This window comes from Dermacentor andersoni, chromosome 1, assembly GCF_023375885.2.
Source record: "Dermacentor andersoni chromosome 1, qqDerAnde1_hic_scaffold, whole genome shotgun sequence".
NCBI lineage: Eukaryota > Metazoa > Arthropoda > Arachnida > Ixodida > Ixodidae > Dermacentor > Dermacentor andersoni.
Window position 1 is genome coordinate 245,056,821 of NC_092814.1, and position 14,762 is coordinate 245,071,582.

A 14,762-nucleotide genomic window follows, 5' to 3' on the forward strand; every position below is an offset into this window, starting at 1 on the left:
TTTTGGTTCACAAGAAAGCCCAGTGCATCTAAAATAAGTAGAAACATTTCTTCTGCTGCGTACCTAGAATTATTTTCAAGAATGTTTTTTAACCAAAGCAAGAAATCTTCATGATTAATATCCTAATATCCTAAACACATTTCAATATGTCTGTGTAATATTCAGAATGTTATTAGAGAGGTGGCATTCAAAACAGCCTGTAAGATTTCAGCTCGTTTGTTTGCAAGCAGCGTAGTTAGAGGCAATTAACCGTAGTTCAACACGGTGGTCGACTGCTCGTCCTCTCCTAATCCACCTCTTCAGTAGCAGCTTGCGCACCGACGTAAAGTTACACTACATGTGGTACAGTCGACTGCCACTAATTCGACCTTGACAGGACCGACGCATTGACCAAATTATGAGGCGGGTCGAATTAAAGAAGAAAAAAAAACTGCCAATCGCAGTACTGTTTCATACGTACTGTGGCAGTACGTATTGGCCTGACTCCGACACACCTCCGAATCTAACACACACTCACGCACTGTTTTGATGGGTTAACAGTAAAAAAGTAATTTAAAAATGTCATTAAAGCTCCTAAATAAAGTTGAAATCCAAGACACACGGACGTCGCACGCGACATCTTTAGAAGAAAAAATGTAGCATTCCTCCGATTCTGGCAATCAGAAAAAAAAAAGCGAAACCAGCGAAGTTTACCTTCACAGCATAAAAATTTATTTACACGTAATCTACACGGACACGGACAGCACTTTAACACTGTCTATGAACCACAACATGTTCTACTCCGTACAATTGATTGCGCGCTTGATACTTCGCCTAAGTTTGCACGTTAGGCTTGTCGGTGCGTCATATTAAATGCCATTCGCGTAGCGCATCTAAGATGGAACGAAAGGACACACATAGACACACACAAAGCAACAATGAAATTGTTAAAATATAAATTATGGGGTTTAACGTGCCAAAACCACGATACGATTATGAGGCACGCCGTAGTGGGGCAGTCCGGAATAATTTATACCGCCTGGGGTTCTTTAACGTGCACCTTAATACCCGGGTATTTTCGCATTTCGCCCCCACCGAAATGCAGCCGCCATGGCTGGGATTTGATCTCGCTTTAATGATTGCTTCAAATAATTGCTGAAAGTTAGCGCTGCGTGTGTGTGATTCTTTGTCCTTTGGTCCCATCTTACATGCGATTGGCATTTAATATGATATTTCGGATTTATGGAACGACACTACAACAATACACGATAATGGTGGTTCACACCTAGACTAACCACTGTGCTATTTCATCCTGCAACGCATGCAATTCTCAGGAACACCGAAAACACCTGATGCGGCTTTGTTTCCTCTAGCTTAGCATGTTAAATAACTTATCTGGTAAATTATATTTTGTAACAGACTGTAAGCGGCGCCTCATTGTCGGCTTGCTAGGCGAGAACTTTTGTTACGATTTTGTGATGACAATGGCACTGATGCTGCCTCCAGAGCAGCGTTCTGATACTAGTTAGTTATACTAGCTATAAACGACGGTAGGCTGACGGTATAGGCTGTTGCTAACGTTGCAAACGCGGTTTCGTATCTGACTGCATCCGCGCAGGCAATTTACCAATTTTCTCTGAAAAGAAAATGTGCGTGTTGGAAACGGGCGAAAACGGGTAATAAGTCATTGCGAGCTGTCGTTTTCGCTTGAAACTCTTCCTACGGTATGACGAAAATAGCTGTTTTGGGCCTGCTGTTTAGAAATATTTTGGCGAAATTAGGATTACGGTGGGAAGTAACGTGTCTTAAATGCATTCACTGTCCCCTAGCGCCGCCAAGACAGACGTTTCAGTTGTTGGGCTCGCGATAGGGGTCACCATTTGGGTCAGGCGTGTTCATGCCAACCAGTCAAGTTCAAAATAGTCCGTGGGGGCCAATTCTGGGATCGAAATAACGAAAGTTTGTCCCATATAAATCCATGGGCGCCGCCCCAACCTTCGATCGAGTTCTAATGAACCGAAATATCGAATCAGCCGGTATCAAATCAATGAGTGTTTTGCACTATACAGTAACTGATGGTGATACTATAGTAGCGCTTCCTCTCGCTGAGTCGCGACGCTATAGCGCTACCATTGCCGGCCAGACAGGCATCGCAGCGGGTGCACAGTGACGCGCAAGCTCAGGTCAGTGTGGCCACACCCCCACCATTTTCTGCAATTCCAGGGAGCAACCACTTGATTTTGCTTTTATTTTCCTGTATTTTTGACTTCGCGTGCCTTTCTTGTGCAACGCGCGTCCCGATAAACGAGAATATCCCGATGTCTTGATTGAAGATGTTGGAGTCGACACGCAACATTCCGAATAGAAAGGACCCAGGTGGTGGGGGTCAAAATGCTTTATTTAGTTACGGGTCTGACCTACACTCTAAGACTGATTTCGAGATGATGACAATGTGTTTTTTTTTTATTCATGCCCTAACTTTGTTTTTTTTTTTCCTTTGCACGGCGAGAGTACTGATAAGTGGCTTTTAAGATGCTTTCTCGCGCAAAGTGAGCGAAAATTGCACATTTTACCGCGGGAAACGTTCATTCGCAAGCTTTTCCTGCGAAAAAAAAATCATTTTTGATTTTGGCTTTTATATGTTGCCGAGCCCCTCCTCGCTGCGTTGAACAATGTGATGTCAAGGTGGAGTAAAGACTAGTCGGAGATTTGCTAAAAATTTTGGGTGGAGGGGAGGGGGGGGATAGACAATAACCATTGTGAATTCGGCCCAGGATATGCACAGTGTTCGACAGGGTATTTGCTTGAGTGACATCCATCCACGGCAGAATAGCGTGTAAGTGAATATATTACGGCTAAACACTCTGCCTTACATTAATGATGACGAAAATTATTTTATGAAAGGTTTCGCTCGAATACCTATTAGGTGCTTAAAGGAACTCTAAACGAAAATATTAAGTCGAAGTCGAGTTAGACCATCAGAGTATTCTTCTAGAAGTCTACGATCGTTTTCTCTCTGTCAATATGCAAATTTCTTGCGTAGGAAATATCCGTCGTAGGTCCCGCTGCTGCTCCTCAATTTGAACCGCCCGGGCCAGAGCGGAGGACTTGACGTCGTCTCCACGTGACTGCCCTCCATGCCGTTGTTATGTCTTTTGTAGACTCTTAAGCGTAGTGCTTGGCGGGTGCCGGTGTTCAGCTTGCGCGACTCGCTCTGAGGCTCGGCTTGGGTTCAGGTTACCGGTTACGGTCCCTTGAGCCTCTACGGTCTCACCACTTGCGACCCACCACTCGTCGCGGCGGTTCTCTGTGCATCAGAGGTGCTGACGTCACACATGAGAGGTTAACATAGTCGACAACAGAGGGCGCCACTTCGATTTTATATTGAAGTCGTTTTTTCTTTTACAAAAAGCTCTGTTTTTGTTACAAATGAAGAATTCCTTCTTACAAGAGCCTAATCTTTCAATCTAGCTCGACTTAATATTTACCTTCAGGGCCCCTTTAAAGAGCATTTTGCTTCCGGGATACGAATCCAGTTCTAGGCACAAAGTTGTTTTTCTTTAAGCCTGTACTTCACAAGTTGATGCACGTTTGTGGTGTTTTTTTGAGTTGGCGCAGTAGCCAATATTCGTCGAAACGATGCGCACCACGTGCGATAGTTCAGCACTTCAGTGTTTTATTCTGCCAGCCTGTGTTGAACCCGAGGTATACGAGGTATAATGGCTGCATTTTCTTCAATCCATGAAGATGCAAGTTTGTAGCATGTAATTAAATGCTTCAACACTTGCTATCTATGCGTAAAAAAAAGAAAAATAAAACTGCTATTGCAAGAAAAAAAATCAATTTTCTTTCTGTTCACTTTAAAATATAAAGCCGTTAAAGTTAACCCTGCTGTAAAATAATATTAATTGAGATGACAAAAGATCAAATATCTGTTCAGCTTATTGGTACTTACCGCACTGTTCTGCGTGATGGTCATCTGTAAAATAAAAAAATAAAAATAAGATTAGTGCTCGCACCTTAGTTAATCGTGTACCAAAATATTTACGTATTTCTCTTCCCTTTCGTCTTCTTGTCTGCATAAGCAGCTCATACAAATGCTTCATACCCAAACATCAATTTTTTTTATGGTACAGATCTCTCCCAAGGCTCTTCAGCGTACACAGGTCTAGTCATTCATCCCCCTAATTATCGCTATCCCAAAGGTCTTTAAACACACGTTAACACCTCCATCACATATTAGGCATACTCGCTCGCGTATCTGCGTAATCTTGATATGATTCACCGTTCCCTCGTTTACTTGACGGACTCTTTGTAAGAGTAATGTAGCATATTAGGGAGTTTATAGAAATAAATAATAACATGTTAGAGGACGCTATCTGCCAGGCATAGAAAAGAATGCATGGAGAGTACAAAATTAGCAAGCGTAATTGGAGCTTTTCCGTATGTGTTAAGCAGCTAGGTCTAAGCCTCCATATACACTGTCATCTGACAATGCGCTACTGATCCGCTCCTGCAAAGGCACCGTCAACGCATGCATCGTAGATGATATGCACAAGAAAGTGACACCTCATAGGGAGCCATTCACAGTTCATTGAATGGCTCCCTGAGAAGTTCATGGCACTGTGGACCCCACTATAACAAAGAAGACGCAGCTTCGCCCGAAAGGCGAAGCATCGATTGCGATAGCAAATTAGCAGACAGCCACACGAAGTTAGGACAGCACTTTTATCGGTCGAATCAGCTTGTAAACATTCGCTTGCTAACTAAATTAATAAGCATGGTGTCTGTACGCACTGCAAACATGCAACACACTCGATGACTGCGGACATTCGCTGTCAAAATGCTGGCGAGAGGAAACGCGGCAGCAGCAGCGAGCGAAATGAAATTCGTGCTGTCTATCGCTTCAACGCAAAGCAAGCGCCGAGGACACCCAACACGCACAAAGATACGAGCTGGCGACGTACCTAGACGTACCCCCAACTAGAGATGGTCGTTTATTTTTTTAGTCAATTAATGATTAATCACTCATCATTTTCGCCTTTAATCGCTTTCGATGCAGGGATTTTTATCAATTAAATGATTAGTCGAAATTTTTACCGTGTACCTGAAAAAGGTTAAAACAGAGTTGTCTATTTTCGTAGGACAATATTTTAATGTTTGAGAGGTGGAACAAAGTTAGAAATACAAATGTAGAAATTGTATAAAGCTTGATAAAAAATAATGTTTAATTTGTTAAAGACTAAATACAGTTGGCGCTTGTACCCTTTGAAAAGATGAACAATATAAGTTATAAAATGGCACTTAGAGCAGCATTAAGCAAGCTACATGACACTATAGTGAATCCTCGTACAGTGCAGGTAAACAAGAAGTAAGAAAAATGACAAAAGTGCAAGGTGAAATCCTACTAAAATATGAAAGAAAATGCAATATGCACCTTGGAAAACAAAATTACTGGTTTAGGATTTTAAGCCAGATGCTCTTTTCTACAGAGCGAAGGTATGTCGATTGGCTGGGTTGTTCGGGTGAAACCGATGCCTACCAGCATGCGAGAATAGACTTTCGGATGCTATTGATTTGCTGCAATCGACATGAACTCCATCGCTATGTCAAATACATGCTCCAAACCGGTGCGAATGCTGTGACACGACGATCAACGATTGGGCTGCTGTAGTACGACTTGAATTGCGAGGACATTTCAAGCCTCCGCCTTCGGGCCGCATGGAGGCGTGGGACGTGTAGGGGGAATAGAAGAGAAGCGCTCAGCTCGGCACCACTCAGGACTCGCAAAAACAGTCGGCAGTCGCTCTATCACAGCCGCACAGTCACTGCTCATGTTCCTCCGTCATTCTAGTACGATTTCAAAATTTCCGCGCCACTCCAGTCAAACTCTAGAAAACGATTATTCGAACATGTCTAATCGATTAGGTCAAATAAATGAAAGGTGGTCATCGACGAAGATGAATCGTTTTGCGGGATACTTGTAATAGATTAATCGTTCATCGATGTTACCAACCCTACCTCCAACGTAGATCGCTCTCAAGAGACGGCCGCGCGACCGCGCACAGCCGCCACATGCGCAGTTGCAGCCGGAGAGAGCGCCCCCTTACCCCTCCTTCTCCTCCGTCCGGCGCCTGGCAACGTTGCGTGCCTCGCGCGCGAGAGAAAACGGCGCGCTTCCTTTTCATATTCGTCCCTTTCGCGCTGGCGAGATTGAGCCGCGATCGTCGGCTCCCCTCGCACGCTTTCACTCGCACGTACAGCGTAGGGCGCGCGGCGACGGTATCATCGCCCTTGGACTTTATACGGAACCTCACGCCGACGGCAGAAATGCGTTTGGAGTGTCCATACAATTGCTCTCGCAATAGGAGGAAATTCTTTTAAAAGCTCGATATTTGAGAGGGAATTATTTCGAGTACTAACGCTCAGCAGAATCTGTTGAAAGGTGTGAGGTGTGTGGATAGGCCCGCGGTGCATTCTGCGCGGGACTGCTTGCGAGCTATTAGCTTGCAGCAAGTTCCGCCTCATTGGCCGCAGTGTGTTGCTCCCTTGTCTCGAGTGCGCTTCTATGTACGATGATGCCCTCAAAGTCTCCTTAAAGGGCCTCTAACCAGGCCCCATTGCAAATTTTGGTTGCACACAGGAAGCTGTAAAACCATTTCTATAGGGGGTGTTTTACCGAAATAATTTTTCAAATTGGTTAGTAATAGGTGGTGATAGAAGAAGTTAACAGTCATTTCATCATATGCCGCTTGGAGGTGCGCTCCCCTGCCAACAGAGACACTCTGTACCCCTGCCGCCCCAAGGGGCGTTCTTTTTCTGCATTCTCCCATGCCGGAGCCGAGGGCCGCACCGTGGCGTCGAGAGCCCCGCTTTTTCTTCTCTTCCGCGTTTTTTCTATATTTATTATTTTTTTTTTGCTACGCGGTTCATTTAGAACGGCGGCGTTGCGCCTTCCGCATGGGATGGTTAGTCACGGTGAGTACGTGACATAAATCGCAATGCGATGCGGCATTTGTGCGTGTGACCGTGACACTCTGGCTGGGAGCCAAGCTTCCTCAAATTAAAGGTAGGGCGCGCGCCCTTTGGTTTGAAATTTGAGCTGTTTTCGGGCGGTGGTCAGCAACGTAATACTTTGCAGTCCTGATCGTCAGCACATGAAGTATGCGCTACACTTGTTTGTTTAAAATGGACAAGCACATTTCCACGTATTAAGTGACTCCAGTGGTCGGACGTTTGGTCTCAAACCCTGTTCCCTCACCACAGCAGCCCGATGCTCTAACCATTCGACCATCGACTACATATTGACCCAGGTTGTCGGGAAAATGGCTAGATACAATATACAAACGTACATGGATAAATAGCTGTAGATAGATAAATGGATAGATAGATAGCCCACGGAATGTCCGTGAAGTACTCATGCTAACGCATGAATATGTCTCTTGCCAATATCAGCATGTAACAAAGGTGTTTATAACTAATATAAGATAAAACGGAGGTATCTTAGTGTCAGGCGCGACTTTGTTCTAAGGAGGTTACACTGTACTTTGTTGCAAAGCTAGTTGTTCTAGGAGTACCATTGTGGTGATCGCACATCAGTGGTTAAACTAGAAGAAAGGAGGTTAACCGAGGGGCCCGATTTTTATTAGTCATATCATAAGAAGCCAACAAACACTGACACCGAGGACAACATAGGGGAAATTACTTGTGCTCAATAAATGAAATAAAGCAAGGATAAATTAATGGTAATGAAAGTAGATGAAAAAACAACTTGCCGCAGGTGGGGAACGATCCCACGTGGATGGGGAAACGGCGCCACGGTAGCTCAATTGGTAGAGCATCGCACGCGAAATGCGAAGGTTGTGGGATCGTTCCCCTCCTGCAGCAAGTTGTTTTTTCATCTACTTTCATTTAAATTAACTTATCCTTGCTTTATTTCATTTATTGAGCACAAGTATTTTCCCGTATGCTGTCCTCGGTGTCAGTGTTTGTTGGCTTCTGATGATATCATGAGAGGTTAGCAACACCAGCATGTAGTCAGGGTGCCCCACCTTCGGTCTCCTGGATGTGCACTTCCACGCGGTAGAGGTGCCGCCGAGCGAGGCCACTCTCCTCGTCTTCCGCCCACGAGGCCTCGAGCAGCACGCTTGTCTCGGAGGCGTTGAATTCGCGCAGCCGCTGCGCATTGGTCACGTACAGGATGCCGGTGTGCGGAGTAACCGCGAGCCACGCGTGCGCAGCTGCAGCCATCGCGTCACCATCGTCCAACATGAGCCGAAAGCGGTGGTTGGACGCCGGCGCTGTCATCGACGAAAGGACCTAGGAGTCATCAAAAAAGAAGAGGCTTACTGACAGCCACAGCCATGCGCGGAAAGTTTTCATTTGTGCTGCGGGGGGGGGGGGGGGGGGGGGGGGCGACCAGCTTTCCGCATCCAATATATATTTATATATATATAGGCCAATGAGAAAAAGAGAGAGAAAAAAAGGAGGGAGACATAAGTCGGTGAAGGGCAGAGGGGCGGAGAGTTGCGGTAGGTTCCCGTTGAAGTGAATACGTCCTTGGGCTTGCAGTTTTAGGGAGCCGAGTTAGGGAGCCTCCGTGTGGTACAGTTTTCGAATGCCCACCGGACAATTGACACCACTACGGCTCGTGAGAATTCCTAGAAGCGGCAATAAGTCACTCAGAACAGAGTTTTAGCTTGTGTGGTATTCGGGTAAACGCAGGCGTACTAGGCGCTGGGGCGGAGGGGCCGAGGCGTAAACGTGAGCGGTCTGCATGGTTCAGCCACCTAGTGGCGCAGTGCTCCAATAGGCAAAAACCGCTAATATTGCAGTAACCAAGTGTATTCTACTGCGCTGCTAGCGTAAATATTCGGCAGTCTCAATTTTCGAGTACAGAACATGTACCCGCGCTCCCCACTACCACTGCATATCCCGGAGGCACGTCAGCCGTCCCCACTACCATTAATTCTCATTTTTCATTCATTCTCATTCTCCCTCATTCATTCCTTCAGCGTACGTTCCAAATTTATGGATGAAAAAAGATTTCCTCTGCTCGCGTGAACGGGTGTGTTGAAAAGGAGACAGCAAGAGCACAACGCCCACGCGTTCAAACGAGTGATCTGGCAGTCGAACGTGCCTGGAGAAGGGTAAATTCGGGTGACTTTTCACATGCCCACGGTGGTTGTTGAACCACCGGCGAAAAGAGTCTCTGTTTGTGCGATATATTCCTGCTTACACACCTCGCATCGAATTTTATACACGCCGTTACTGGAATCACAGTCAAGTTTTTCGTTAATTTTATATACAATGAACGAATTCGATGCCTCAGCTGTGTCTGTTGTCATGTGACGACAAACCTTGCAGCGAGGCTTTCCACACGGTGGACGACCCTCGAGCGCGTTGGGCTTCTGTGTCCTCGCCCTGACTAAGAAATCCCTTAATTTTTTTTCTCTTCTATATACTACATGAGGCGGCCGCTGGGAGATAGAAGCGAGTAGGCCGCTCTGTTTCACGATGTTAAAACACCGGTCGATAATGGCATTAGCCCATGGATCACTGGTGGTGTACGTGAGCACCAAGTTCGGATTGGATTGGGTATTGGCCTTGCTCACCATTTCACCCACTATATGTGCTCGATCTAAACTGAGGGAGCGTTCAATTCCATTGTCTACTACTTGGAGAGGATGTTTTTGGCGTGCAAGAGCGAATTTAAGTCCCTCCGCGTGTCTCTCAAATGCAGATTAGGAACAGATTCTTCTGTATCTGTGAGCCTGGGAGTAGGGGATGCTTGTTTTCCAGAGGTGGGGGGAGGGGGGGGCGGATATACTTTAGAAATCCAGATATTGCTGACGATCTGTCTGCTGTTTCTACAGGGGCGTGGAAATGCGGCCGCCACTCAGTGACAAAGTGACGTCGAGGAAGTGACCACTTTCTTGGGAAAAGTTGTGCGTGAAGGAAATTGACGGGTGCAAGGAATTGAAATTGGAAATTAATTACAAAAGCCTTTGCTCACTGTCGACCCACACAAAGACAATATCATCCAGAAATCGCTTGTAAAATATTGGTTTTATGGCCGAATTTGCGAGGAAGGGGATTTCTAACGATGCCATTGTGATGTTAGCATACTTTGGCGCCATCTTCTTTCCCATAGTGGTTCCGCTGATTTGCAGATAATGCTTGCTGCCGAACTCGAAGTGATTATATTTCATATATATATCCATTGAGTTAACTCCTCGCAGGCAAGCGAGTGCGTTGATACGCTTGGCCAACGCCTCCCAGATAGCACAAGGTTGGTGCACTTCGATCCGTGACATCATGCTACATTGCCCGACTGCCATAGAATACAATGGGGACGCTCCCGAGTAAGCCGCGGTGATTTTGACGTCCGCGCTTTCGTCACGATGGGCTTGATAATGGCAATTTCGGTCCAAGTAGCGTGATGAAATAAAGCAGATTGCACAGGCCTGCATTCGCGGAGACGTTGGTTTAGCCTAGTGTGTAGGACACTCTGCTTCTGAGTACGAGACGAAACTCACTACTGCCAGCGTTCTTTCTTTCAAATTTGTTCTGTCCTTTTGTACAATGATTTCTTTATAGCAATTAGCGAGGCGCAGTTAGAACGAAGGCGAGAGCTTGCTCGAACAAGGGATGCCCGGACGCAGGCTTCCGAGAGCGAGGGTGGCGTCGTGGCGATGCGCTCTCCCATCACCCAACATCTGGCGCACCAGCAGTTGTTCCCTTTGGCCCGCTCTGCTCTTTCGAGGTGAGCACGCCACGAAGCGCCGCAGCCAATGGGAATTTAGGTGCCGTTTCATTGCTACAGACGCCGGATTTTTCTCTCAATGGGTCATTTGATGCTTTCGCATCAATGGGCGCTATAACGTAAAACTATTCCAAACTTTTCTATTACATTTCTGCAATCAGCCCTCCACGATTGGTAAAAACCTTTTTGGGCCGCCCCCACTTCAGCTGCCTGTCACGCGACGTCACGAAAACCGCGATAGCTCCCCATCTGATATGACGTGTACACACTGATTAGGCATTACTTGACTGAACAAATAAAGAATAGATGCTTCTGATTAGTCACCTTTTCGCCTTTAGACCTCGGCTATTGGACAAAAGTTTTCGGGCTGCACCCACTTCACCTGCTTGTCACGCGACGTCACAAAACCGCAAAAACTATCCGCGTCAAAGTGACGTGTACGCGTTAAAGGTGCATTTAATATGCCGAAGAAAACTGAACTTTCTCTGAATAGCCGCAGGCTGCCCCGTTCCGAAAGGAATAAAAGATGGCTGCCACCGATCGCTCCGGCACTGGCTACTCGCTCCTGCCGGAGAGTATTGGTGTATTTGCATGTATTAAAATTTTTTGCGTGGCCGTGTAACGTTTTCCAGAAATTTCGGCACGTTTACGACCTCGTTCTGCCTACTCTTCTTTGGTGAGGATCCCTTTTAGCGTCACTCTTAAGCTTCCGTTGCATGCTGCCGCGATAGTCGACGAGCCACCGCAAGCTAAGGAAGAGAAAGCGGACCAATCGCAGGCGCCGGCACCACCCTCTTCATCTGGTTATCGATATTCAGTGCAGTGGCTCGGCCCCATCGAATCCCTCTCCACTTGAGCATGCTCCTCGCCTCTTGTGAGCCAATTAGATTAGACAAGCCGCTCACTGCTGGCAATGTTATTCGTTTTTCAAGCAAAAAAAAAAGTAACCTCCTATGAACAAGGGGTGCATTTGAATGGTCGGTTCAGACAACCCTGCGGGTGACCGCCCGATGCTTGCGTCGGCGGTTACGCAAATTTGACGTCAAGAGATTGGAATAAAAACATATTAGAATAGTTTTACGTTTTACGGCCCAATATTTGCGTCAGCCACCGGCATCGTTTTCACGCATTTCAAGTTTAGTAGACTTGAAATCACTAGCTATGTCTACGAAAATCCGATAACGCTGCTCAACACAGCGATCACTGTGGTTGATAAACAAGCATAAGCTTTGTGTTTTGGCACTGCCTTTTTTGCTTTGTAAAGCCGTAATATCAGAATGGGATCGCATAAAAAGAATCCGACGGCTATTTGCGAAGACACAATTTCCATAAGTCTTATGTGGGCTCGTAGGGGACATGAAGTGCGTCGTAGAGGACCATGACGAACAAGACCGAAAAAAAAAGAAAGAAGAAAGAAAAGGGAAATGGTTCTTATCCTCTTTTTTCGCTAAAAACGGGCTAACGCCGCAATAAAGCTCGCATATTCCGCATGCTAGGACCATGGGCTATATACCACAAACCAGCATCTACCCGCGTCTGCGGACGCTCGCGCATTCCGCTGCTCATAGCCCACTACTGTGCAGCTTCGGGACAATAGACCCCCCAACTTGATATTATACGAAGCATACTAGCCGCACAACCACGCTCTTCCTTGGTGCGCCGCGCGCGGCCGCGTAGCTACCATATGACGTCATAACAGCTGCAAAAGCGGAGGCTCAACTCGTGCGCTCGCTTGCGGCCGCGTAGCTACATAGCCGGGTCTCAGCTCGTGCGCTCGCCTGCGGTCGCACAGATGGTACTGCGGCCTAACTCCCGCTCCTCCCGCTAGGGCACTGATGTCACAACAGCTGCAAGCCGGGCTCAACTCTTGCGCTCGCCTGCGGTCGCACAGCCGGTGCTGCGGCCTAACTCCCGTTCCTCCCGCTAGGGCATTGGCGTCATAACAGCTGTATAAAAGAGCGGCGCGCTCTCGTCGAGGCCAGTTGTATAGCGCGATAGCGGGAAAGGAAAGGGCCGCTCGTCAGACCGCAAAGCGCAAGTTACAAAGAGCCACGGAAACGGCCGAAGAACGAGAAGTTGTAATGATGCCAAAGGCATCATTACAAACCTGAATGTTCATGTTTGCTTCCATTCTTATGCATATTATACATGTTTTTCTTATCAACTAGTACCATATATCACGTATGGTCTGTTTTATGAATTCGAGTGTTTTTCATGAGTTAGAGGTTAGAAAATTGATTGCCGAAGTGTTATACTGCTGTTGAAATTAAAATATTCCTGTTTTCTATAACTGTCACTTTATTGATGTAATTTACAAATTAATTGCCGAAGTGTTATACAACTGCACAAATTATTAGTCTAACCCGCCGTAGTTGCTCAGTGGCTATGGTGTTAGGCTGCTGAGCACGAGGTCGCGGGATCGAATCCTGGCCACGGCGGCCGCATTTCCATGGGGGCAAAATGCGAAAACACCCGTGTACTTAGATTTAGGTGCACGTTAAAGAACCCCAGGTGGTCGAAATTTCCGGAGTCCTCCACTACGGCGTGCTCATAATCAGAAAGTGGTTTTGGCACGTAAAACCCCATAATTTAATTTTTAAATTATTAGTCTACCTGTTTTCTATGACTGACACTTTATTGATGTAATTTACCGTTCTAACACCCAGTTTGTATTTTGATAACTACTGTTCGAACTATGACTTTTACCCGTTTGCTATGACTGATACTTTATTGATGTAATTTACTGTTGTAGCACCTAGTTTGTATTTTTGATAATTTATTATTTTTGTGACATCCAGTTTTGTATATGTGATGGCTTAAAACCCACACTGTAACGGCCTTATGGCCACCAGTATCGTAAATAAAACAAAAGTGTAGGCTCCTTAAAGTGCACACAACAATAAATAATGACGCATTGCAAAACGTTGTGGTTGCAACGATCTCTAATCATTACCCTTGCAAACGTCGTTGCGTTTCTTGATAGCGAAATGTTGTATGTGTCTTTAAGCGTGAGCGGGGTCCTGAGCGTGCTGCTGTTGGACACCTCGATCTGGAACGTCACCTGCAAGCAGAAAAGAACTTTATGTGATACCGTGTTGCAGAATATGTCCTCCCGCCTCCTGCTTTTGTGCGGAATACTCAAATAATGTAAGACAACTTTTTTCAAACAAGATGGAATATTTATTCATTGTCATATTTCTTCCTCTATTCAGATAGTATGCACACTACAACCAACCTTATTCCAAGCGCGTCTGCTGTGAGCAAAGCTACAACCTTCTTGGCTACAGATTTTCAATGATGCGAAAACATTCATGATCTCTAGTTTCCGACTTTGTGCAGAGTAAGCGTGCATTCGTACCAATCGTTAGCTCGTGATACCATAATATATATATATATATATATATATATAGATATATATATTGTCACAGTCGGTAATGTGTGAAGAAGAGGACTATGATGGTGGCCTGAGAGACGACGAGGAAGAGGGTAGTTTTTTTATCGCTGCTCTACGCTTGTTGGCTCAGCCATTAAAAAGCCATCTGTAAATAGACACACGCTTCTTCCTTTCCGTAACATCATTGGTGTAGGTGCGGGGTAGTCACTTGCGCAAGACGGAGCTCCGCAGCGGACGTAACCTGGCCACCATGTCATCCGAAGGAGAGAGTTCAACCACGGTTCCGTCGTCGCCACCGACGGTCATCCTGGCCCAGCCTCGCGACCCTGGCATGTTTTCCGGGATCGACAACGTTGACGTCGATGACTGGTTGCAGAATTACGAACGGGTCAGCGCACACAACAGGTGGGACAACACGCTTATGCTGGCCAATACAATATTCTACCTCAAGAAAACGGCACGGATCTGGTTCGAAACACACGAAGAAGAGATTACGAGTTTGGACCAGTGCAAGCAGAAGCTTAGAGATTTGTTCGGCAAGCCCGTCGGCCGCCAACGTGCTGCGAAGAAAGACCTTGGAAACCGTGTACAGACGTCCACTGAATCTTACGTGGCGTATATCCA

The 14,762-nt window shown here is 46.2% G+C and overlaps 1 protein-coding gene across 1 annotated transcript in view; it reads right to left on the reverse strand.

Moving 5' to 3' along the window:
* The window catches only part of LOC126548022 (uncharacterized), a 177,250-nt gene that overhangs the window by 66,772 nt on the left and 95,716 nt on the right, over positions 1-14,762 (reverse strand). The window contains exons 7-9 of the mRNA XM_055063307.2: positions 13,698-13,805; positions 8,031-8,298; positions 3,935-3,958 (exon numbers count right to left, since the gene is read on the reverse strand). Coding sequence (XP_054919282.1) covers positions 3,935-3,958; positions 8,031-8,298; positions 13,698-13,805 — 400 coding nt within the window. The remainder of the gene's footprint in view (positions 1-3,934; positions 3,959-8,030; positions 8,299-13,697; positions 13,806-14,762) is intronic.